This window comes from Acomys russatus, chromosome 4 (assembly GCF_903995435.1).
Source record: "Acomys russatus chromosome 4, mAcoRus1.1, whole genome shotgun sequence".
In the NCBI taxonomy this organism is placed as follows: domain Eukaryota; kingdom Metazoa; phylum Chordata; class Mammalia; order Rodentia; family Muridae; genus Acomys; species Acomys russatus.
In genome coordinates this window covers 634,499-661,167 of record NC_067140.1, presented here as the reverse complement: position 1 = coordinate 661,167, position 26,669 = coordinate 634,499, and the positions used below count along the sequence as shown (strand labels likewise).

The 26,669-nt window shown below is 46.4% G+C and overlaps 1 protein-coding gene across 4 annotated transcripts; it reads left to right on the top strand.

The window, feature by feature from the left end:
• The first annotated feature begins 1,556 nt into the window (after window positions 1–1,556).
• Window positions 1,557–26,560, top strand: LOC127187488 (DNA (cytosine-5)-methyltransferase 3B). 4 transcript variants are annotated; one of them, XM_051143457.1, is made up of 22 exons: window positions 1,557–1,732; window positions 2,228–2,289; window positions 2,939–3,076; window positions 5,873–5,998; window positions 6,560–6,754; window positions 7,996–8,154; window positions 10,515–10,622; window positions 11,242–11,386; window positions 11,741–11,800; window positions 13,237–13,359; window positions 13,488–13,532; window positions 15,373–15,452; window positions 15,722–15,834; window positions 16,100–16,286; window positions 16,955–17,039; window positions 17,993–18,138; window positions 18,451–18,541; window positions 18,819–18,967; window positions 19,927–20,012; window positions 23,532–23,601; window positions 24,225–24,343; window positions 26,131–26,560. In XM_051143457.1, exons 1-22 carry the CDS (start codon window positions 1,561–1,563, stop codon window positions 26,270–26,272), a joined length of 2,601 nt encoding a protein of 866 aa, XP_050999414.1. In that variant the 5' UTR covers window positions 1,557–1,560; the 3' UTR covers window positions 26,273–26,560. The 4 variants fall into 4 exon arrangements, with proteins under 4 accessions (XP_050999414.1, XP_050999415.1, XP_050999416.1 ...); XM_051143458.1 differs by lacking the exon at window positions 11,741–11,800; XM_051143459.1 differs by lacking the exons at window positions 23,532–23,601; window positions 24,225–24,343.
• Window positions 26,561–26,669: the final 109 nt, after the last annotated feature.

The following is a 26,669-nucleotide window of genomic DNA, read 5'->3' as shown; positions in this document are numbered from 1 at the left end:
GTACTAGTACTGCGGTACATTCTCAGCACCCTTTGTCGTTTGAGGTAGCATCTAAGTGTCCTGGGCTGCTCTCAATACTCAGGTCCCCAGTGCTACTGCAGGGCGAACTGCAATTCATGTTGAAATCTCAGGTACTTTACTGCTGTATCATTTCTCTATTCCAGAATGGGCCAACTATTGTGTGTTAAAAAGGTGCAGTGTTGGGGGCTGGAGCAATGGCTCAAAGGTTAAGAATGCTGGCTGCTTTTCATAAAGGTCCTGAGTTCGATTCCCAGCAACCACATGGTGGCACACAACCATCTGTAATGACACCTGGGGCCCTCTTCTGGTGTGGAGGTGTATGTGCAAGCAGAACACTGAATAATCAAGAAATTAGAAAAACTAGTAAAAGAAACAAAACAAACAAACAAAGGTGCAGTGTTGCATGCCTGCAACCCGAGCACTCATGGAGTGAGACAGAGGCAGGCAGATCCCTGAGTTTGCCCACGCCTGGCCCTAGTTTTTGGTTGTAGTTTTTTGTTTTGTTTTTCGAGACAGTGTTTCTCTTTGTAGCCTTGGCTGTCCTAGACTCGCTTTGTAGATCAGGCTGGCCTTAAACTCACAGTGATCTATCTGCCTCTGCCTCCCGAGTGCTGGGATTAAAAGCGTCTGCCACCGCGCCTGGCTAGTTTTGCTTTTTGAGACAGGATTTTACAGTGTGTCCTAGAGATCCATCTACCTGTGCCTCCTGAGTGTTGTGATTAAAGGCCAAATACAGGTTCTTACATGTACATATTCCTAATTGGTATCCAAAGTTGTAGAGAGTGAGTCAGGTCACACAAGCCTGTCAATCCATCAGTGAGGCACTGGCCTAGGTCTTAGCTGTCTTATTAGAAAATCAGTCAGGTGTAGAAAGACCAGGTCTTGGGTCTTGGGAAGTGGGTTGTGGCCACAGCAGGTCACTCTTGGTGACTGCCACAGCTATTTGCCTCTGCTTTTTCTCCATCTTTCTCTTCAGAACTTGAGTGTCAGCCCCAAGGGAGGGAATGAGTGACAGGCCAGCTGACCAATGGGCCCCAGAGGATGGCCTGGGGTGGGGCTTGTGTTGCCATGGAGAAGAGGGAAGCCTGTCTGAGAGGAGGAGCAGAGAGAAGGAGACCTAGAGACAGCAAAGGGATCATGAGGGAAAAGAGCACTGGCTTCTTGAGGCTCTGCAGAGGCGGGGCAGGAAGACAGGGCCAGGGACAGATGGGAACATAGGTTGGCTTAAGCAGACCAAGACAAGCATGCCCTAAATGGCATTGTTGGGCATTAGGCTCACCCAGCCTTAGCACCACCCTCCTGCTCCTGGGAGCAGGCATTAGGGCCTTTGAGCCCCCACCTAGCAACATGGATCCAAGTCCTGAGCCTCCAAGTTTGGTGAGCAGACAGGCTAAGTTTGGAAGGATGTCAGTCTGAGACTGGGTGATGGGGTCTCTTGGGCTGGTAATGAATAGAGAACCCATGGTATGCAACTTGTAGTGTGTAGCTCCTTCATGCCCCCATCTTCCTATTTATCCTGATCTTTAACCACAGGAAACAATGAAGGGAGACAGCAGACATCTGAATGAAGAAGAGGGTGCCAGCGGGTGTGAAGACTGCACCATCCTTAATGGGAACTGCAGTGACCAGTCCTCAGACACGAAGGATGCTCCCTCACCTCCAGTCTTGGAGGCAGTCTGTACAGATGTGGTCTGCACACCACAGAGCAGAGGTGGGTAGAAACACAGAAGGTGCCATGATGGCTGTTCTAGATTGCCTCATTGGTTTTCTTCTGGTGTGGGCTTCCTAATTACCCAGGAATGTGGCTACTGGTATCTTCCTCTTAGCAGTTCCCAGACCACCTGAAATTCCTCCCCCTGTATTGTCCCATCTTATCCTTGATGTCTACAGTGTCTCTTAGGACCTTCTGAAATCATAAATGGCCCATTCATTTCCCTGTTCATTTCAAGAGCTACTCAGCCACATGGGAACATTGGAAATGTAGCCTGTGTCAACCAGTTTCATGGGATGGGCTTTTAAGAAAAGGGAGTCTTTCCCTCCTAAAATGTTAACACTCAACTTACTGTGTCCCTCGCCCTGTGAGTTCATGGCAGTAATGAGGGATACTGGCTTCCTAAAATGACTGGTTTGGGGTTTGGCTGAGGCCACTCCAGGCTGGTGACCACTGTACTACTTTCCAAAGTGGACTCCCAACTCTTCCTTGCAGGCCGCAGATCAAGCTCACGGCTGTCTAAGAGGGAGGTCTCCAGCCTTCTGAGTTACACTCAGGTACCCGTCTCTTCTCTACGTGGTTCTGGGCTTTTCTTTCAGCCTTGATTGCATGAAAAACGAGAAATGAAATTCTTTACTTCAATCAAAGGTCTGTTTTATTTGATCCTTCCTGTTTGAAATTATGTCTCCTAGTCCACCATAGAATAGTAATAGAGTAAAACTTATTGATGGATGCCAGGCATGGTGGCGCACGCCTTTAATCCCAGCACTCAGGAGGCAGAGGCAGGCGGAGCACTGAGTTCAAGGCCAGCCTGGTCTACAAAGTGAGTCCAGGATGGCCAAGGCTACACAGAGAGACCCTGTCTCGAAAAACCAAAAAAAAAACCTTATTCATGGAATGAACTCACATTTGCCATTTTATGTTTTGAGACAGTGTCTGTTGGCTTGGATAGCACTAAGCCAGGTGACCTCCACCAACCCTTGACACTTGTCCTTCCATATGTGTTGTGAATAAGCTGGGAGATGGCAGCCAGCAGCATGCTGCATTTAATCTCATTTCCACACCATGTGGTTGACTTGGGTTTATTTTTTTCCGACCCAGTTTTAACTTGTGAACATGGGATTAGCAGAGGTGAAATTCTACTAGAAAAAGATGGGATATATTTGGGGACCACTACTTAGTTCATTCTTTTCCTTCTCCATATAGGACTTGGCAGGAAATGGAGAAAGACAAAGAGACAGTGAGGAGGAGGAAGAGGAGGAGGATGACTGTGATCTATTAATGCCAAAGCTTACCCGGGAGACCAAGGACACTAGGGCAGCCACACCCTTGGAAAGCCCAGCGGTAAGTCCCACCAAGTCCCACGGGCTGAGCCCAGGCACCTCCTACTGTTCCTGGGCCTGCATAGAAAATAAGGCTTAGACTGTTCTACTTTTGCTGCATTGCAGTCATGCACCATCAGCTCTGGTGCGTTTGGCTTGGGCTCAAACCCAGAGCTTACACAAAATAAACATTATACCAGCTTAGCTATCTTCACAACTCTCAGCTGATTTATGCTTTGGAAATGGCTGCTAAGCTCAGTCATTGCTGAGGTCTCTATGTTCCTGTTTTTCTCTGCATAGTCCTGGCTATCCTGGAATTCACTCTGAAGACCAAGGTGGCCTTGATCTCAGATCTACGTGTCTTTGCCTCCCTCCCCAGTGCTGGGATTAAGTCTGCATCACCACACCCAGCCGTTGCTGCTATTTTATTTATTCAATATGCCATCTTTTTAACTACCATGACCCTGATGTATTTGTGATTTTTCTGGAAGATTGACTCAGCAGCCTGTTGCTTATGTAAATTATTTTCTTCTGTGAGTGTATGCCCTGGCTCAAGACATGTTGAGTTGGCTAGTACATTTAGTGAGTTGTAATCTAATTTAATCTAATAATACACTATCTCAGATAAAACAGTGAGCATATAACAGAAAAGGCAGGACGTGGTGGCGCATGCCTTTGATTCAAGCTGATCGCTGTGAGTTTGAGGCCAGCATGGTCCACAAAGTGACTCCAGGACATCCATGACTACACAGAGAAACCCTGTCTCATAACAAAAAACAAACCTCCACAAAAATCAGGGAAAAAAAAAACATCGAAATGTAAAGTCCCAGTACTTCAGTTAAGAGCACAGCAGCTACTGTAATATATTACCTTCTATGAATTTGTTCTTTTTCCATCTTACACGTTAAGGAAGATGCCAGTTACTTCAACTCTGATTTTTGCTTTTTTATTTTTTTAAATATATTTATTAGCCGGGCGTGGTGGTGCACACCTTTAATCCCAGCACTCGGGAGGCAGAGGCAGGTGGATCACTGAGTTCTAGGCCAGCCTGGTCTACAAAGTGAGTCCAGGATGGCCAAGGCTACACAGAGAAACCCTGTCTCGAAAAACCGAAAAAAAAAAATTATTTATAGTGTTCTGCCTGCAGGCCAGGAGAGAGCACCAGATTTCATTATAGATGGTGTGAATTACTATGTGAGTACTGGGAATTGAACTCAAAACCTTTAGAGGAACAGACAGCACTCTTAAATTAACCTGAGCTATTTCTACAGTCCATTCTTTTTTTTTTTTTTTGTTTTTCGAGACAGGGTCTCTCTGTGTACCCTTGGCCATCCTGGACTCACTTTGTAGACCAGGCTGGCCTCGAACGCAAGGCAATCCGCCTGCCTCTGCCTCCTGAGTGCTGGGATTAAAGGCGTGCGCCACCATGCCTGGCCTCTCCAGTCCATTCTTTTTGTTTTTTCAAGACAGGGTTTCAAGCTCTCCTATGTCAGTGTCTTTGAGTGCTGCGATTTCTCACAGGTGACACCTCACTTGATTATCCATCAATGTCATAGAGTTATTCAAATTCTGACAGTGACAGTAAAGTTCACACCATACTGAGAAAGAAAATTTTTCTTCTGCTCTGCCCTCATCCAGAGTGGGACTCAGGCTTGTTTTCTTGGTGGAATAATGCTTGGTTTAGGGCAGTGGTGTTCTTCTCATCCTGTGGGTTTGGACTCTTTTACAGGGTTGTATGTCTATCCTGCCTATCAAGTATCTACATTACAATTCTTTTTTTCTCTGGGGGGAAGAGGGAGCCTACATTACAATTTATTTATTATTAACACAATATTCTGCCTGCATACCATAAGAGGGCACTAGATCTCATTGTAGATGACTCTGAGCCAACATGTGGTTACTGGGAATTGAACTCTGGAAGAACAGCCAGTGTTCTTAACCTGAGCCATCTCTCCAGCCGTACATTATTACAGTTCTTCTTTTTCCCCCACCTGACACAGGATTTCTCACTTTGTAGACCAGGCTGGCCTTGAACTCATAGCTATTCGCCTGCCTCTGTCTCCCGAGTGCTGGGATTAAAGGAGTGGGCTACCACCACCGGCTGCGGCTACAGTTCTTAACCGTAGCAAAATTGCAGTTACAAAGTTGCAATGAAAATAATGAACTGTACTGAAAGGTCACAGCATTTGGAAGGCAAATAATAGCTCAATCCCCATTTGCTGCTGCCAGTTCAGGTGGACAATTCTACATTTTGACATGGGGTGGTCTGATTGTCCCTCCGCAAAGATACGCATGTTGGGCTTGAGACATGGCACAATGGTTAAGAGTGCCGCCTGCTCTTCCAAAGGTCCTGAGTTCAATTCCCAGCACTAACTACATGGTGGTTCACAACCATCTATGATGTGATCTGATGCCCTTATCTGACCTACAGGTGTACATGCAGCTAGAACACCGAATACATAATAAATGAATAGGGGCTGGAGAGATGGCTCAGAGGTTAAGAGCACTGACTGCACCTCAAGAGGTCCTGAGTTCAATTTCCAGCAACCGCATGGTGGCTCACAACCATCTATAATGTGATCTGATGCCCTCGTCTGGCATGCAGGCAGAGCAATGTATACATAATAATAAATAAATCTTTAAAATAAATAATTTTTAATAAGATACCCTTGTTAAATGCATCCCTGACTTTCACAATTGTATTCTTCACTTCAGGTCGGCTTAAGGTCATCTCAAGGTCTTATTCTCTTGGGAGCCTTCATTGGACCCCATGAATCTATTCATCTAAGGCCTAGTATTTATCCTTTCTTACTTTCAGATCCGAACCCGAAATAGCAACAGTACCTCCAGCTTGGAGAGGCAAAGACCCTCCCCCAGAGTCACCCGAGGCCGTCAGGGCCGCCGCCATGTGCAGGAGTACCCCGTGGAGTTCCCAGCTACCAGGGTTGGTCCCATCTCTGCCTGGAAGACCAGCTTCACTCACCTGCACAGCACAGCACAGCGCTGTTGTTTTTTTCTGTGTAACCTGTGCTTTCTTCAGGCGCAGCTGCTTTCCAGGTTCTGGCTGCTTATTTTCTCTCCTGACTCATCCTATTTGGAGCCATGAGATCCTGATTGCTTAGGTCTCTAGCTCACCTTGGAGCTGAGCTGAACGCCACTGGCCTTCACCACACCCTTGTCTCTTGTGCCTTTTCCTGCTGTCTTGAGGTGACCCCAGCAGGCCCAGCACATTCTTTTTCTGTTTCCAGAAGCACAAGAGCCAGTTAACCGGGGGACCCAGCCCCCTCTGAGCTCAGCGTCAGCCTCTGGTCATTATCTGCTTTTGTACTCACACTATTATTCTGTCTCTGCTCCGCCTTGGGGTCAAATGGCTGCCAGTTCCTGTTCATGTAACCATGTTTTGTGGGGTGCTTGTTTATCTCTTCAATCTTCTCTGGAAATCTGTTGGGGTACACTGTGTACTCCCTTTTTTTCACTGGGTCTCAAGTCTTGTCCTTCCGCCTAGTCTCGGAGACGTCGGGCATCGTCTTCAGCAAGCACACCGTGGTCATCTCCTGCCAGTCCTCACCTTGCAGAAGAAGGGACACCTCAGAGCAGCAGTACCCCATCAGTAGACTTGAGCCAGGATGGCCATCAGGAAGGCATGGACACCACCCTGCTGTATGCAGAAAGCAGGCACTGGGACAGCTCTGAATATCAGGTACCATGGAGAAGGAATAATAGTCAAGGTTTGCATATGCTACAAAATACAGGGAGAAGGAAACTGAACCTTATTTAGGGACTAAATGCCTTTTTAAAAGAAAGATTTGCTTGTTTATTTTTTATACAGCATTCTGTCCGCATGTGTGCCTGCACTATTGAACTCAGGACTTTCGTAAGGACAAATAGTGCTCTAAACCTCTGAGCCTTTTCTCCAGCCCGGGACAAAATGTTTTTATTTCTGTTTTTATAAAGATTCCATAACATGCCGTGCTTTGGCAAAAGCCTGTAATCCCAGCAAAAAGATTCCATAAGATGTCCATTTAATCATAAAACCCAGGAAGCAGATGCATGCTTCCATGCTTAGGAATATGAGATCCTAGCTCGCCCCCAAAAAAGTTTCATGTAGCTAAGAATTTCCTCCAAATTCTTCATTTACTGAATTCTGGGATTATATGCATATGCTCTGAGATTTCTGTACATTTTAACAGAATTACAGTTTAAGGATTTCCCAAGAACAATGTTACGCACGTGAGTAGTTGCCATGCGGACATACATGTTTTGGGTAATGTTTATGGCTTTTCTTTTTGTTTTGTTTTGTTTTGTTTTTCAAGACAGGGTTTCTCTGTAGAATTGACTGTCCTGGGCTCACTTTGTAGACCAGCCTGGCCTCGAACTCACAATGACCTGCCTGCGTCTGCCAACTCACAAGTGCTATTTAAAGGCATGTGCCACCACCGCCCAGCATGTTTATGGCTTTTATCAGTTAAACAGTAGTGTTCTCAGATTGTGTGCGTTCAGCTGGGAGTTGAGTTTGTTGGGGTACACTGCCAATTAATGCCTTCCTACAGGGGCTGCATCAATTTTATGTTTTAGAGCACCTTGTGATGTAGCCCTGTATATTGCTTTTCAGGCCAGTCAGAGGTTAAAAGATACATGCCACCAACCCTCACCTGAGTTTAATCTCTGGGACAGTGGAAGACAGAGCCGACTTCTTTCACTTCAATACATATATGTGTGTGTGCAAACACTCATAAAAAAACTAAACACACTAAAAGTTATAAAATTAAAAATCCACAAAATCAACTTGTTTTTCCTGGAACCTTTTTTGTTTATGTACTACTGAGCTCTCTCCTAAACTCATACGCATCACATTTTATGGCTAAGGTTTTTGTTTGCTTTTGTTCCTTTAGTCAGTGACATGTCTGCCTTGCGACTAATTTTTTCTTTTGGTTCGTTTAGGATGACAAGGAATTTGGAATAGGTGACCTCGTGTGGGGAAAGATCAAGGGCTTCTCCTGGTGGCCTGCCATGGTGGTGTCCTGGAAAGCCACATCAAAGCGCCAGGCTATGCCCGGCATGCGATGGGTACAGTGGTTTGGCGATGGCAAATTTTCTGAGGTGAGCCAAGGACAAGGCCAGTTTGAGGTATTCACAGATGAGGCCCTGCTTCTCCTGTTGAGGTGCCTCAAAGGTTAATGCAATGTGTTTGGCACTGGGACTGCAGGAAAGGAAGATATTTCTTGGGTTTCCTGTCTTATACACTTGCTGTGGATAGAGATTGGCTGCTTTATTCTGACAGATAGGGTCTCACTGTAACCCTCTGCTCTTTCTGTCTCTGCCACCTCAGTTCTGGGACTAAGGGTGCATGCAGCCACGCCGCTGACAAGTCAGCTGGAAAAAAGGAAGTGGTGGAGAGATGGTGTGGGTACAGAGGTAGCTCTGCTCTTGCAGAGGCTCTGAATTTTTCTTTCAACACATCAGGCTGCCCAAAATGGCCTGTCCTTCTACCAAGCAGCAGTTTTCAATGCCCTCCTGTAAAGATGAAAGGTTTGAAATTTCTAGAACCAGAGCAACAGGGCTTTGAATGTCCTGCTTTGTCTGTTGAGGGCATCAGCAGCAGGATGACCCTTGCGAGTCCTCAGGGATGATGCCTGGTCACTTGTGTCCAGAGAAGATCCTGTATGTAGCATTTCACCTGATCACGATTAGGAGAGAAATCTTTATCTGGGACAAGGGTTAATGCTTTCTTGGTCCTGGAATTCAAGGCTGCCTAGGGTAAGTTCTTTATATCTATATGTCTGTCACCAGGAATCCCAGGATTAGGATACTGAGGCAAGGGAATTGGCTTGAGTTTGATATTCTGGGATATATAAGCTAGTCTCAGCCTCTCTCTCTCTCTCTCTCTCTCTCTCTCTCTCTCTCTCTCTCTCTCTCTCTCACACACACACACACACACACACACACACACACACACACACTTGGGTATTGTGGAGCACACCTTTTAATACTAGAAGATACAGTCCATGCCAGCCATAGACTGCACAAAAAGAAAATTTGAACTCTAGTATTTGTCATTTAAAAGAATCTTTATAATGAGGGACTTCTGGTCATAAATATGAGAATTTATTTTGTGACTGTCAAGTGCTGTGGGTCTAACCCATTTACCTCAGGTGTGCTGGGCAAGTTCTATCATCTTACCTCTTAAACACGTGTGCCAAGATCTGATTTAAGCGTTTTTACAGTATGAGTGTTTCCATGCATGTGTTTGTGTACACTATGGGAAGCCGGAAGTTGGCCTTCAGATGTTCAGATCTCCTGGGTCTCAGGGGCATAGCAACAGCTATGAGCTACTATTTGAGTGCCTGGAATGTAACCCAAGTCCTAGAGGATGGACCCGTCGGCCTGTACCGCCTTAGCATTGTGATGCAAGTAGGGTGGATTTCCTGTGGAGATTCCTTAGAAATGTTAGTCAGTGTTAGAGCAATGCCTGACAACAGGAAGGAAGGGTTCCTGAGGTACAGCAAGTGGGGGAGGGGAATAAAGTTGTTCCGTTTCAGCTTCTGTTTCCTGTGAATTGGAGTTATTTGGATTATTGTTCTGAAGTAGATTCTATATTCCCCTGGGTAATTAGAAAATGAAGTCTGATCTGAGAGATTGCATGTAATTGGCATGTCTAAGCAGCAGAGGGTGAAATACGGTTGTGACTTGGGCCTGTGCTGGTCTCTGAATCATCAAACTACAATATTTGCCATTGCTTTAACCCAGTGAGACATAACATGGGAGACAATCAGATATTTATTCTGGTGGCACGGAGGTGGATGGATTACAAAGTGCTATGATCCTGACAGAAGGCCAAAACCTGCCCAAAGCCCCCAGTGTTCTTGTTTGTGTTGTCTAGATAAGCTGGCATGTCCTTGTCAGCTATGGTGGCCACACTGCTTAAGATGGAGCTGAGCATGGAAGCAAACAGTGCATTCTGCAACATCCCATAAACCCTACAGAACGAACCACCCAACTTTGTATCTTTCCACTCAAGTAGGAATCCCATGCATAATTCATTTCTGCACTGGCACAGGCAATTTGCCTTAGTATGAACACATAAGTAATAGTCATTGTGAGTACTAAGAACTCAAGCATATTTTCACCCTGTGTATGGTAGGAACGCACTGCATCTGAGCCAGTGGTTACCACATGCTCAGGAAAGGTAAGAACATGCACAGACTCCATCAAGGGTAATTTCAGGATTGATTGCCTCACACACATGTATGTGTAACATCCTAGATATGTATGATTTTTGCCTAAATTGTCTGTCTTACTCACACACAGTATCTAGCTGCCAAGCCTCCTCTTTGTGACATTTCTCCTTGGCCCTTGTATTTAATTACTGGCCCCTGTAAGTTGTGCTGGGGAGGGCTCTGGGTGAACCAGTACACATTGAGCTGACAGGTGGGTCAATCATGGTCATTTTTCTCTCTTAGGTCTCTGCGGACAAACTCGTGGCCCTGGGACTGTTCAGCCAGCACTTTAACCTGGCCACTTTCAATAAGCTGGTTTCTTACAGGAAGGCCATGTACCACACCCTGGAGGTAACTCGGGCTGGGCTGGGTGTGAACTAGGGTTTTACCCTACAGGCAGGGAAGAAGAAACCTACTAAAAGCCAGTTAGTGGTAAGATGTTGACAACACTGAGTTGGAGGCAGGGATACCAAGGAGGTGCATGGAGAGGAAAATCTGCCAGTGGTTACCGTATTCCAAGGACGTCTCTTATAAGCTGTTAACACTGCTAGCTAGGTAAGTCAGGGTGACTACTCCCTTGTGGGGTTCATTAGGCTCTTCCCCTCTAACCCCTGTATCAGGTGCCAAAGTAAGATCTACAGATTCTCTTGACCCTTGAAATAATGGATGCTTGATTTCATCCTTTCAAAACACAGAACCAAAGGTAGTCTGCCTAGACCGGCACTTGGAGATGGGGATGGAACAGCTAAGGCTAATGCATCTGTTTCAGGGATGTACTGATAAGTGGTGTCTATACCGAAAGTCCTTTCTGTTGCTTGCCTAACTGTCCCTCAAAGCAGACCCTTGCGCATAACACAGCTCAGGACAGCTGTCCAGCTCTGTTTAAGGAATGCAGGCCCCAGAGGGAGAATCCCTGGGTCTCCCTGACACACCTTTATTTGTGTCTTTGCCTTCATTTGTGTCTTTGCAGAAAGCCAGGGTGCGAGCTGGTAAGACCTTCCCCAGCAGCCCTGGAGACTCGCTGGAGGACCAGCTGAAGCCTATGCTGGAGTGGGCCCACGGGGGCTTCAAGCCCACTGGGATTGATGGCCTCAAACCCAACCACAGGCAACCAGGTGGGGAGAATCTATGCCCTCAGTCACAGTGCCACTCTCACCACTTTCTTGGTCCAACTCAAACTGGCCTACCAGTTCCCTAAGGATCCCAGGGCTGTTAAAAGCCTATGAAGAATTGAGGACCCTTGTCAGGGTTCCCTGGCAACATTGTTGCCATAGGCATGTGCAATTAGACTTCCACATGTACAAATTCATCCTTTTCTTTTGTGACCATTTTTTTTTCTTTAAAGTAAAATAAATAAATAACATGTTTACCTGCCATCCTGACAGGTATATTATCTCCGTGAGTTATACTCATGGTTTGACATAATGAAATGTCTAATACAACCTTTTTGTTTTGTTTTCTTACAAAAGTGGTTAATAAATCGAAGGTGCGTCGTGCAGTCGTTAGGAACTTAGAACCCAGGAAACACGGTATTCCCTTCCCATCTTGAGCTTTCTGTTTTCTTTGCTCTGTCTTACAACTTCTTGGCATCCAGTGCTCACTGGAGAAGAGTCACATCTCCTAAGCTGATCTGAGTCACCCTCACTCCCAACCCTCACTGACCCTCAGGCTAACCTTGGGTGCACATTCAGCCTTCTACACACGTCGGATTATTTATTACTTTCTCTCTTGTTTCCTAACATGACATATGTAAGTATTTATAAATATATATATAAGTAATTGTCTTCAAAGGCTCCTTGAGGTTTGATGTCTTTGAAATATTCTTAGGCATTTACCTTTACGTTTGTGTTTATGTTTGGAGGCGTGGAGGTTGGAGGCCAGTGTTCAGGTATCTAGGATGTACTACTTGGGGGAGGGTATCCTGTGAGGTTTCTGGGCTCAGTGCCAAGCATGCTTACTCGCAGAGCCATCTCAAGTGCCATGTTTCAGCTTCTGGAGACAGGACCACACTAGGTACCACAGTGTGGATTTGGGGGTAAGAGTATCATAAGGATTTTGATGAAGTTATAATCTTATTTTCTTGCCAGGCAGTGGTGGCACATGCCTTTAATCCCAGCACTCAGAAGGCAGATTCAGGTGGATCTCTAAGTTTGGGACCAGCTTTGTCTAAATAGTGAGTTCCAGGACAGCCAGGTTTATTACACAGAGAAACCCTGTCTTGGGGAAAAAATGATGATTTTCTTAGTTGGGAGACTCAGATTTCATGGCTATAAAAACAAGACAGTGTGAGCCAATGTAAAAACATTCATTTTAAAACAGGGTTTTATTACAGCCCTGACTGTTCTAGAATTTTCTATGTAGACTTGGGTGGCTTGAACTTCTGTCTGTGCTTCCTGAATGCTGTCACTTAAGGCATGAGCTATTACACTCAGCAATAAAAATAAACAAATTTAATAATACATTTAACCTTCCTAAATTAACATTTATTATAAAAATTAGAATATTTTAGTTATTATTCTTGATGTGTATTGGTTAACAGACGTCAAGTAGTTAGAAATTGATTAATTGCATATTAAATAATATAAAATTGGCTAACATACATTGCATTGTTCAAGTGAATCCAATTGAACCTGTCAATGGCTTCACTTGACAATTTGGACCTGACCCTCAGTATGAAATGCTGCCCCTTCCTGTCATTTCAAATCTGCATTATTAGCTCCTTACTCCTCCTGTTGGTGACTGTGGAGGTGTCACAGTAGGTGCCTCAGTGTTAGCTGTGGTCAAGCATCTGTTCCTAGCTGCCTAACATTCAAAAGCCCACAAGCATGAATCTGGCCTGTCTCCTGAGTGACAGGAGCTTTGAACCGGCTTCTGCTCTGGGTTCCCTTCTGGGGTTCTACACCCGTCATGGTCCCCTGTCTTGTCTCTTAGACCCTCCAGACAAGTCTGTCTGCTTTCCTTTCAGAGGCCAAAAGTCGAAGACGCACAACCAATGACTCTGCCACTTCGGAGTACTGTCCCCCACCCAAGCGCCTCAAGACAAATAGCTTTGGCGGGAAAGACCGAGGGGAGGATGAGGAGAGCCGAGGTGATTTTGGGGAGGATGCACAGCACAGAATGGGGAGCAGCAGGCCCACTGTACAGAAGTTGCGTGGTTGAGTGGGACAGGAGTGACTTCCCCTCCGCATCTCACACCTGTCCCTCTTTCCTCAACAGAACGGATGGCTTCTGATGTCACCACCAACAAGGGTAATCTGGAAGGTACTGTTTCCTCCCAGCCCTCACTTCTGTGCCTTCCCAGGCCTGCCTGACCCTGCCTTTGCCTTTCACATGGGTTTAATACAGAGCCCTGGGTGTTGACTTAAGTCAAAACTTATTATTAGACCAAGGAACATGGTTTCCTCCTACTTTTAGCTAAATCTGCATTTGTCCCTGAAGTAACTGACTGGGTAGATCACAGTAGTACAACATGGGAGCTGTCGCATTTAGGCTAAGGGGTGATGCCATGACCATTCTGTGAACTACTACGTTCCCAGCTTGGCACTTCATTGACCTTCATTTTGCCTAGAACCAACCACATGGGGATTTGTGTATGTGAGACGCTCATGCCTTATCAACCATCTGCCCCTTAGTCCCAAACAATGACCACTGATGCGTTTTTGATTTTTCAAGACAGGGCTTCAAGACAGCCTTGGCTGTCCTAGACTATCCTACACAAGGCTGTTCTCAAACGCAAAGGTCCACCTGCCTTTGCCTCTCCAAGGCTGCCTTTATTTTTTTTGACTGGTTTTCTACTTGGTTTCTAGACTTGGTTTGTAGACCAGGCTGGCTTTGCTCACAGAGATCCACCTGCCTCTGCCTCCCCATTCTGGGATTAAAGGGCTGCAACACCCCAGCCTGGTGTTACTTAGTATTTAGGGGAGAAACTACATTCCTGGACTTGGGCAACTTGTGTCACTAAAGCTTGTGCCTCAACCAAGACCTGTGCTATATTCCTGCTGAAACCAGGGGAGGAAGACAAGCAGGACATCCCTCATCAAGAGGAATTGCAGTCTGTCCTCTTGACTCCGTTAGCACATAGACTAAATTCATGAGTACGAGTAAATATTATTTTAAAAAACTTGGTTTGTTTGAATAGTATGGCCCTGTGGAAAAAAGAGACAGGCATATTATAGACACAGGTTTCATTAAAATGGTGTAGGGTAACATTTCTTATGCCAGATTAAGAGCCTCATTATTTTCCCAGGAGTCCCCTGGCACAAAGCAATGACTAAGCCACCTACAATCCTGGGGCTTTAAGAGAGAGATACAGGACAGGTCAATCCAAGAGAGTCCATGGAAGATTAGAGTCAAGGGAAAGCAGCAGCGATAGACATTGTGCGGAAGGAGGTAGACTTCTGTCCATATGAGAGTGAGACACACACACACACACACACACACACACACACACACACACACACACACACACACACACACACACGAGGGGAAAAATGTTTTCCATAGTTTTACACATGATTATCTCCATCCATCCATCCATCCATCTAACTACCTACCTATATACCTATGTATTTGTTACAGCAGCCTGTCTTTACTTAGGCCTAGCTGACCTGGAATGAAGAGTCCCCATGCCTCTGCCTCCCGAGTGCCGTGATTAAAGGTTTGCACTGTTACACCTGCCTAATGGGGGCCAATATAATGGATTCAGATCAATTAGGTCCAATTAGTTAAAAATATGATGATTGCTTCAAGGTTTAGTGACAAATGGGTGTTTGAAAGCACATGAATGTTACCTCCTGGGTAGGGGGATGGTCTTGTCATCTGCCCAACAAATTTTAGTTGCTATTAGTGCCGGTATTTTTTGTACCCAGGAATGCAAATAAATAGTCAAGCAGTTTTCATTTAATTTCTTCTTGAGGTAGTCATTCAGTGTTTGATATTTTTCTTGACAAACCTGTAATTTGCTGTTTTAAATTAATAGTAGTTATTGTATGAAGGACGTAGGACTTTGCTTAGGGCTGACTTATGCAGGTGTTCAAGACTGTCACTGTTAGCCTTAAGGCCTTTGATTTCCATAAACTCTGACACCCAGTCTTTCTTTCAGACCGCTGTTTGTCCTGCGGTAGGAGGAACCCTGTGTCCTTCCATCCGCTCTTTGAGGGTGGGCTCTGTCAGAGTTGCAGGGTAAGTCTTTCTCCCCTTCCTCCTGCACCATCTGTCCCCATCTGGGCCACCAGGATGGGCACTCATGAACAGCTTCTCCAGGACACCCTCCACCGCTTCCTCTTTGGGGGACAGGGGATGCAGCAGAGAAGGCCCCCCACAAGGCACTCAGAGCACATGCACCACTCCTGAAGAGCAAGCCAGGCCACCAGCTAGGGCCCCAGCTGGCTTGTTAGCCAGGCGTGGCTGTGGCAGGTCTGTAGACTCACCTGCTTCTCTCCGGTGGCCAGGATCGCTTCTTGGAGCTCTTCTACATGTACGATGAGGACGGCTATCAGTCCTACTGCACCGTGTGCTGCGAGGGCCGGGAACTGCTTCTGTGCAGCAACACGAGCTGCTGCAGGTGAGTGCCCCTCAGATCTGAACGGCCTGTAGGCAGCTAAAAACAAATGCGCACCCAGTGGATATCTTGTGGAATCAGCTCAAAATCACTTGGAGGCAGGAAATTGACCATTAGGCGGGTGCTGGTGGTGCTGGTGCTGGTGCCCTGCCCTGGGGCACTGGGCCTGCAGCACATTGCCTGGTAATATTTATTTATTTATTTATTTATTTATTTATTTATTATTTTTGCCTGGTAATCTTGATGCCCATTCCCTCTGGACACACAGGTGCTTCTGTGTGGAGTGTCTGGAGGTGCTGGTGGGGGCAGGCACAGCTGAGGATGCCAAGCTGCAGGAGCCCTGGAGCTGCTATATGTGCCTCCCACAGCGCTGCCATGGCGTCCTCCGGCGCAGGAAGGACTGGAACACGCGCCTCCAAGATTTCTTCACGACCGATCCTGACCTCGAAGAGTTTGTAAGCCACAGGCTCTGCGCTGGCCCATGCAATTACAGTGCCTGGGAATCTGGAATTCTGGAATTCTGTGCATGTGTAAAAGCAAGAGTTAAGCCTTGCCTCTCAGAACCTTGCAGACATGCGCAGGCACACCTCTGAGTTTAAGTACAGCCTGGTGGATAGAGTGAGTTCCTGGCCAGTCAAGGCTACGTAGAGGTCTTGTCTAAAATAAACAAACAAACAAGTGTATTAGTAGCAGTCACAGTAACAGGCTGAAATCACAGCGCAGAGAACTGAGCAGTGAATTTGTGAGGAGTGTAAGGGCCACCTGCATTAAACAGCCAGGTCAAATGCTACACTGTACCTCACAGAGGCAGTTCCTGTGAGGCTGGGAGCCCTTGCTATTCGACACCTCCAGCAGACAATTGTCCCTTGCAGTGCCTTCTGATGAGGGAGCAAGAGGCAAACATGCGAGCCTGAGGGTGACAGGGCAGCTGCTCCCACACTGGAGGAGTTTATCTTCTGTGCTTAGAGGCCTTGGCTCTTTTTCTATCTGTGGGTCTGTAGGAGGCGGCTGTGCCTCCTGTCTGAGGGCAGACCGGCCTTTCTCCCCAGTTCCCATCAAAGCTGCTGGGCACAGGAGGATGGGTGGGAACTCTGGGCCACCAATGTCTTTCCTTATCTGGCAGGAGCCGCCCAAGTTGTACCCAGCAATTCCTGCAGCCAGAAGGAGGCCCATTAGAGTCCTGTCTCTGTTTGATGGCATCGCGACAGGTGAGTTTGGTGCTCTGTTGGCTCAGTGAGAAGCATTGAGGCAGGGTGAAGGTGGCTCCCACATGGCAGTTGAGGAGTAGTAGCAGAGGTGTCACGTGTGCCTGTTCTTGTGGCACTCCATGGCATCCTTACAGCACTCTTGGACTGGTGTGTGTGCATGTGTGTGTGCGTGCGTGTCACTGTTTGCCCCACAGACACATGTGGAGATCAGAGACGACTTCTGTCCCATGCGGCTTACTCATGTTTCCTGTCCGACCACAGTCCCTCCCTGGCCCATTGGTCATGTCTAAAGGAACATACATCTTGTTTTACTTGTTTTCTGTTCAAGCATCTGAGAGATTTCCTGGCTACACATGTGAAGATGGGATAGTCAGGACATGCCCCTCAGTCTTGCCTCCTTTATATTTTTTTCAGTTTGTCAACATCAGGCTTACTGTGACTCAGGCAGTGCTCGTGGTATTTTTTTTTTTTTTTTTTTTTTTTTTTTGAGACAGGGTTTTCTCTGTGTAGCTTTGGCTGTCTTGCTCTCAACTTTTTAGACCAGGCTGACCTCGAACTCACAGAGATCTACCTGCATCTGCCTCCCAATTGCTAGGATTAAAAGGTGTGTGCCAGCACACTCAACCATTAGTTTATTTTTTAAAAGGTCATACTTAGCTCTTGAATTTAAAATTTTATTTTTTATCTTTTCCTTCTAAATGCATAAATGCATTTATGGTCATTTAGGTAACAACTACTGTCATCAGTCCTGGTTCATATCCATTTTGTGATATTTCCCACATACGGAATGAGCCTATGTGGCCAGTGCTGTGAGGTCCCCTGGAGTTGACACAGTTACTCCTGAAGTGTCAGGGTTGGAGTGAGGGTCTTCATTCTGCGGCAGGGAGAAACAGGGGCACTGGTGACTCTGTCCTTGGCCTCTGGGCCTCACATGTCTCTTTGATCTCTCGCAGGCTACTTGGTGCTCAAAGACTTGGGTATTAAAGTGGAAAAATATGTTGCCTCTGAAGTTTGTGCAGAGTCCATCGCTGTGGGAACGGTTAAGCATGAAGGCCAAATAAAATATGTGAATGACGTCAGGAAAATCACCAAGAAAAACGTGAGAGTCACCCTTTTCCCGGAACTTATCCCATCTTGCTCATCCCTTTCCTAGCGTATACTTTCCGTGGTTCAGGGCTGCAGGTAGGACATTCTCCAGACACCTCAGATAAAAGTGACAACAGCGCAATTTGAGGTATAATTCAAGATGACTTTGTTCTACTAAAATAGCATTGAGGCATTCTGGGATGAACACTTAGCTGTAACAAAGGAAAATTTTAGAACTGGTAACAATTTAACAATTTCCCTGATTGCCCAAGGTTTAATTCTTCCTTCCCTGTGCTCATCCCAGCCTGGTTTTTTTTCTCCTCAGATTGAAGAGTGGGGTCCATTTGACTTGGTGATTGGTGGAAGCCCATGCAATGATCTCTCCAATGTCAATCCTGCCAGGAAAGGCCTATATGGTGAGCAGACTGAACAGGCCTATGTGGTACAAGTGGTTTTGTGGCCCCCAAAGGGCTACTCTCTGCAGTGTGTTCACATGGAATCTGCTGAAAAGGAGCTGTTGATAGTGTTTACCCTGCTCACATCTCAGGCCCAACTATTCTTGTATTCATGTCAGCACTCAAGGGGTACAGGCAGAGGCTTTTCTTAACTGCTGTGGTCTTGGGAAAGTTGCAGCTCGTATTGAGGGATCAAATATTTGATCAACCCCGTTTTCTAATACTCTTATCAATACAGAGGGCACAGGAAGACTCTTCTTTGAGTTTTACCACTTACTGAATTATACACGCCCCAAGGAGGGGGACAACCGTCCATTCTTCTGGATGTTCGAGAATGTGGTGGCCATGAAAGTTAATGACAAAAAAGACATTTCCCGATTCCTGGCGGTGAGTGGACTGTCAGGAGCCTGGCAGGGAAGGCACCGCTAACAATGAGGGGTATTGATGTTGCTGAGAAAGTTGTTTCTTGCTTAGAGGAGGTGGGGATATATCTGAGGCAGAGCAATTCTACAGGCATCCTTCTGTGTCACCCTATCCTGCTAGTCAGCACCTCCCCTAGCTTCTATTTGTACTGTCTTTAGGACTGATGAAATTAATAGGCTTGTTTTTGTTTGATTATTTGTTTTTTGTTTTGTTTTGTTTTGTTTTTGTTTTTGTTTTGAGACAGGGTTTCTCTGTATAGCCTGGGCTGTCCTGGACTCACCTTGTAGACCAGGCTAGCCTCGAACTCAACAGTGATCCGCCTGCCTCTGCCTCCCAAGTGCTGGTGTTAAAAGTTGTGCTCACCACACCTGGCCTTGTTTTCTTTGACTTAGGTGTCCATTTGTTTGGGTGCATGCACAGAGGTCACAGTTGTTTTTCACTCCATTCTCTCCACAATGTGCCTCCCAGTCAGTCTCTGCTCATCTGTCCTAAAAAGCACCCAAGCCTGCTGAGCCAGCCTGCTGCCCTTGGCCTTCTTTTTGAAGATGGTTTCACGTAGCCCCGGCTTTCCCTAAACAATGAATCTTCCTGTGTCTGCCTCCAGTGTGCCCCACTGCTGGACTACAGTCCAGCATGAAGGGATAGAGCTGTCTTGAACCTGTGCTAAGGTGTCCATTCCTTGTCGGCCTGACCTTCTGCAACTAGAATGTTGGCATAAATGAGAGTGGCTCTGCCTGATCTCATCTCTTTACCCACCATTCATAGAGAGACCATCTCTGCCCCAGACAGCCTCTGGGTAGGAACTGGTCTGTCTCCTCGCCTCTGGGATAGCTAGGAATGCCTTGTCACCTGACAGGTCAGACCCAGACCGACCTGAAACCCGAGTCTTAGTGTCTCCAGCAGCTCCTCTTCTCTTCCTGCAGTGTAACCCAGTGATGATCGATGCCATCAAGGTATCTGCTGCTCACAGGGCCCGATACTTCTGGGGTAACCTACCTGGGATGAACAGGTAAGAGCCCTGTGACAGGTGACAGACACACTAACTTTTCAGAACAGTGGTTTCTCAACCTGTGGGTTGCAACACACCTCAGTGATGTCAACTGATCCCTTCATGGGGGTCGGATATCTGATATACTGCACATCAGATAGTTATATTACGATATGTAATAGCAAACTACCAAATGAAATAATCTTATGTATGGGGTCACCACAACATAAGGAACTGTATTAAAGCATTAGGAATGTAGAGAGTGACTGTTCTAGAAGGTCCTGCCTTCAGTATATTCTGGACAACTGCTCTGCTCTAGCTGCAGCATGGGTGATTCTCAAGGACCCCATGAGGACTGAGAACTCTGAAGCCTCCCTGTTCTTCCTGCTGGAGTTCCATTGAAAATGTTGAATGTCAAAAGACAGCCGTGTTTTTGCACCTGAGATGAAGTGGCCCCTTAGTGATCAGCCAGGTGGCAAAACTGGAGTGTCATGTAGAGCTGAGGTGTCCCCTGGTGTGACAGCAGCCAAAATGATGGCTCAGTGGCTACACTCACTTGCAGCTATCTGGGTTTGATTCCTAGTACCAACCTGGTGCTCCACAGCCATCTGTAGCTCAAGTTGCACGTCACCTGATACCCTCTTCCCATCTTAGGAATCCAGGCATGCACATGGTATGCAAGCAACATGTGTAGACACCCCCCCCCTTCCCGCAGTTCCTTATGTAATCTGTCTTTTACAGTATTACCTTTTTTTTTTTTTTAATTTATTGTATCTGAGTGCTTTATCTGCAGAAGGGGGCATTAGATCTCATTATAGGTGGTTGGGAGCCACCATGTGGTTGCTGGGAATTGAACTCAGGACCTCTGGAAGAGCAGCCAGTACTCTTAATCTGAGTCATCTTTCCATCCCTCCTTGACTTCATTATAGCAGTATATTCTATTTTCTTGGAAATAACTTTCTTCTCCCTGGGTTGTAGCATACTATCAAAGGTTTCATAGCTGGTATTCATATATAAGAAAGAATGGTGAATAAACAATATTTGACCTTTAGGGTCTGTTACTTCAAGATTTTTTTTTTTAACTAGTTTCATCCACTTATTTTAAAATTGCTTTTTTTTTTTTGCTTTCTCAAGAGACAGCTTCTGTGTAGCCCTGGCTGTCCTAGAACTGAGTCTGTAGACCTGGGTAGTCTACATAGATCTACCTGCGTCTGTCTCCCTTAGTGTTTGGATTAAAGGCGTGCACCATCACAGCTTGGCTTATTTTGCCTTTCTAAATAGCTGAATAATTCCATTGTTTTCATTATCCAATCACAGACATGTAGGCTGTTTGCAACTATGACATTATGACTAGAGCAGCAATGAACATGACTAAGCAAGAGTCTCTGTGGTGGGGAGTAGAGAGCTTTGGGCATATTATCAAGAGTGGCATAGCTGAGTCTTGAGGCAGATCGACCCCCAAATAACTGAGGAACTGCCACACTGCACATTGCACTCCCAGCAACAATGAATAAAGGTTTCCCTTGGCCTACATCCTAGCTACTACAAGCTATTTGGCCACGCTGCCTACTATAAAATGAAATCTCTTAGAATTTGCATTTTCATTATATCTAAGTATGTTGAATATTTTATTAGGTCTCCTGGCCATTTATATTTCATCTTTTGGTAACTTAGTTCACTACTTCTCTTCCCCATTTTTAGTTCTTTATATATTTTAAATTCAAACTCTTAAAATTAGTAAAGCCATTCTATAGCCTGCCACGTTGACACGTAATGTCTACTTATGATGTCCCATGTATTAATTATTGGTCTTAGTGTCCTGGCCAGGGACTCTGATGCCCTCTTGTCTTCTGAGGTAGCTGGCCATGCGTGTGGTATACAGACACTACATGTAGACAACACTTGCATGCACATAATAAATGGTAGCGCTGCCTCTGGTTTCCTCAGAGTTTCCCACCCTCTTATCATGAGCCAAAAGTCTTAGTCACAGGAGATGACACATAAGCAGTTCACACTGCAGAGGGCTCCTTATCATATCTGAGTTTCACTTGAAGACATCACTAATGAAGATGCAAATGCTACGGTAATGACCTTTCTGACTTGTGAGCACTACAGCACCTTACAGGGGATATTGATTTTGATATGGCCAAGTGTGGCAGCCGACGGGAGAGCATGGGAAGCAGGCTAGACATTTTTTTGATCTCATATCAAATTGCTGAGTGGTGCCACACCTTGTTCACTCTCCGGATACCCTGCGCTATTTACCGGGCCATCGAGCTCTTGCATTGCCGTTGTGTTGCCTGGTCTGTGGTGGACTATTGATGACTCTTGTGAAGCAGAGAGGCTAATGAGGATGGTAGTGGTTGTGATCAGGGGGTGGGAAGGTGCCTTTTGTAGCTCTGTGGACAAGGAGAGAGCCCCATTCAACAGCTTTTTCAACATGGTGCCACATATTTATGTTGGCATTGGGAGTATGGGTGGTGGCTAACAAGTGAGGTGCTTCATGTATTGTCAGGGAAATCAGTAAGACTCTGGAGACATGAGTCAGGATGCTATGGCCTCCTGGCATTTGTAGGATGGTAGTCAATATGTTGACTCACAAGAAGAGTCTGATCTGATACATTAGAAGAATAGGAAGGGACCTCAGACTGCACTAATGATCTTTGCTGGGTTGGGTTGATCTGAGGCTCGCCCATTTTATGCAAGTCCTTATTATTTATACTATACTTGGGCGCATGTATGCGCATGTATGCACTCTGGCCAACTGAAAGCTTTATGTCGTTCTTCTCCATCCTCTCTTGGCTCCCTTGGCTTGGACTTGACCAAGCCCCACTACTTCTGGAAGGTTTGTGTGGATTTTTGAATCTACACAGCTTAAGGCTTGCTCTGACCCATTTCTCATTGGTGGCTAGAAGGCTGGGTGTGGTTCCTTACTTAAAGGCTTCCATTGTGATGTCTCAGGTATTTTGGGCCTCTAATACGGCTGCCATGTGAGCAGGATTCTGATTTGAAATCCAGCTTTTGATGTTTGAATCCACATTTGCAAGTCAGGTACTCTGTTAGAGCAATCACTGCATGCCATTCATGGGAGAATGGTATTGACTAGGGTTCTGAAATCTCAGCCCTAGCACTGCATGCTTCTGCAAGGAGCACCCATGGTGGTCTACACAAGGTGATCACTGGCTATATGTAGTTCTATTCCTGCAGGACTACGTTGCTTCTTAGTGCGTGTCATTCAGTGGAAATACTACATTGTGGATTCTTGTGACATGATCATTGACAAAGTACAAATAGGCAGATTCAGAGTATTTGCTGTTTTTAGTTCTGTCACCAACACCCAGTGTAGTCCCAGTTGTATAGAGTATTTTCATTCTTTTTGCTTCTATGGAACACATCTGTACTTTGTGCTCTTATCAACAGAGGCAAAAACACACATACACTTATTTAAAAGCTAGATTTTCTCCTCATTTGGCTAGTGAGGTCTCTCATTTAGACCTCCAGTGCAGGCCCTGGAGAGTGACGGGTTTTGGCTGTTCCCAGGCCCGTGATAGCTACAAAGAACGATAAACTAGAGCTGCAGGACTGCTTGGAGTTCAGCAGGACAGCAAAGGTAAGATGCAGAGTGCTCTGCCACACTGTGACCTTGGCTCTGTCCACCACACTGTGACCTTGGCTCTGTCCACGTGGCTCCTGCTCATTCCGCACAGACTCCTGGTGCTGGGTCTCTTTCCCCACAGAACTGTTCTGTCTCTTCCTCAAGTACAGAGTAGATGTTCTCATAGCAGTCGGTCTTGGCAGTATTGAGCAGTGGCGGCTGGGGCTGCAAGAGGCTGTGCTGTGAAGTCCCAGGCCCACAGGAAGGAAGGCCTCCATGTGCCTGCTGCTCCATGTCTGCGTAAGGCAAAGGCCTAGTGCTCCAGCTCTGGTTGGCCCATCTGCGTCTGGAAGGCTTTTGCTCTTTCATGACCCCTTCGATCAGTAACTGATGTCTTGGCCATGTGATCCTTCATGGTCACCTTTGGCTACAGTTTATGTGGCTGGTTCTTCCTTTAGGAACTTGGCATTTGTGGAAAGCATAAAGAATCCTTTCAAGCCTGTCTTTGTCTTCTCCCAGTGTATCTCTGTCCCTGCCACCTCTCCCAGCTCATGCCCTCTATTCTCTCTGGATGCTTCTGAGCCTGACTCCCTTGGGAGCCTTCTGAGCTCACCCCGTGATGTTGTTTTGTTCTCCAGTTAAAGAAAGTGCAGACAATAACCACCAAGTCGAACTCCATCAGACAGGGGAAGAACCAGCTTTTCCCCGTAGTCATGAATGGCAAGGATGACATTTTGTGGTGCACTGAGCTCGAAAGGTGAGCTGTACGTAAGAGGGAAGTGGGGACAAAGGAATGAAGGGGAAATGGGGTAAGGGACAGCATCATGTGGTGGACATTGCGCTGGTTATGTCCTAGAATTTGGTCTAAATGAGAAAAGCTAAGGAAACTGGCCGCGCCCGCCGATGCCTTCTTCTCAGCCTCAGTCTCTACCTTTGTCATTTAGACGCAGCCATCTGCTTGACTTCAGGTGGCCTTTTTGTTGCAGTTGTTGAAGACCCGGGTCTCTCTGTGTACTTCTGTCCTGGAGCTGGCTTGTAGACCACGATGGCTCCAACTCACAGAGATCCTCTTGCTTTTACCGGATACATTATAGTAACTGTTTCAGGAAGGCGTTAGTACTCCACATTTCTGTTAGATTGTTTGTCTACAAAATGGTCTCTGCACTGAGCAGTGACTCATAGTTTAGGCATCCTTCTGCTTAGAGGTGTGAGCCTCCCTTGCCCAAGTGAAAATGTTTTTAGCAATTCTTTTTAAAATTTCCCTCAGCTCCGTTACCACCTCCCCCACTCTCCCATCCCTTTCACCAGGTTAGATATTTCTGCTGTTGCCCAATCTTCATCAAGTCTCGTCTATGCTGTCCAGCTGTTCTTGTGAGGGGCTTTTTCTCTCTTGTTAATCAACAGCAGGTCCATGTCTGACATTTCCGTTCTCAGGAAGGGCAGTAGGTCTTTACCTACTAGTGGGATTTCTACTTCTCCCTCTATGGTGCGATCTCTCGCTGGTCTGTTGTGTGGCATCACTGCACTGAGTACCTGTGTGCTTTTTTGGCCTGTTGTCTGGAAGGTTTTAGGAGTTACCAACCACCTTTGCCTCTAACCACCTCAGGCCCCTCTGCTGGGCTCCTTGGGGCTGAGTAAGAATAAAGTGTCACTCATAGGGACATTGAATTTGGTAGCTCAGAGTAAAGTTGTTCTGTGATGTGAGTGGTACTGTGTAGGTCCGTGGAATGACATGGGGTGGAGAACTATGGGTGATTTTTAGACCTGTTGTAATACCGTGATTCTAGGTCAGTTTTTCTTTGTCCTCATGAGCACCCTTGATGGATTGGGCAAGCTCTGGGATTAGTTTTCTCCAAGGTTGTTTTGTGTGTGTGTGTGTGTGTGTGTGTGTGTGTGTGTGTGTGTGTGTGTGTGTGTGTGTGTGAGTTTTCTGTCTCTTCTGTCCTCGAGTGTGTTAGGCATGTACAGCCGGGCGTGGTGGTGCATGCCTTTAATCCCAGCACTGGGGAGGTAGAGGCAGGAGGATTGCTGTGAGTTTGAGGCCAGCGTGGCCTACAAAAGCGAGTCCAGGACAGCGAGGACTGTTACACAGAGAAACCCTGTCTCAAAACCTTAAAAAAAAAAAGAAAACTGGTATCTGAGCCCTGGGTTAATTAAAAACTTTGCAAATCACCTCACCCTCACACTTCCCCCCAAAAAAACAAATTGCGTGACTTACTATATTTTGAAGCCAAATACATGTTTCTTCTGGCTAACTGTCAACACGATGGTCCTGGCTGATTGAAAACCAATCATTCATGGATTAATTCACACTAGACATCAGTTCACAGTCGCTGCCAGCTCTCAACATGTGGAACTGGTAGTCTAGAAGGTTCCTTTGAGCCCAATAGCCAGGACTGAAGGCCTGGGCAAGAATAGTTGTGGGCAGAGACAGTGGCAGCCTGATGGCTTTCCCAGGCCTGGGCTTCAGAACACAGCTGTTCTTGGTGTGTTGGAGACATGGACCTTTCTAATGTTGTGTGTTTTCTCTCTGTACTCTCCCAGGATCTTCGGCTTTCCTGCACACTACACAGACGTGTCCAACATGGGCCGTGGCGCCCGCCAGAAGCTGCTGGGAAGGTCCTGGAGTGTGCCAGTCATCAGACACCTCTTCGCCCCCTTGAAGGACTACTTTGCATGTGAATAGTTCTACCCAGGACTGGGGAACTCTTGGTCAGAGCCGGGGCCATGGAGTCACCCCCCCTCCCTGAAGGCACCTCACCTCTCCCCTTCCTCAGCTCACCTGTGTGGGGCCTCACCTCACTGTGTACCTCAGCTTTCTCCTGCTCAGTGGGAGCAGAGCCTTCTGGCCCTTGCAGAGGAGCCCAAGGTGCTCCCTCCATGTGCACAGCTCTGCACAGCTCAGCCCCGGCTGCTGAGAGCAGCCTGGCATGGTGCTCATGCATTCTTATCCTGAAACTTTAGAACTTGAAGTAGGCAGTAAGGTGGCTTTTTCCCTCCTGAGTTTATCACTCAGAAGTGATGGCTAGTATACCAAAATGACAGTTCTCCACGTACTCAGGTTAATGCTGCAAAATCACTAG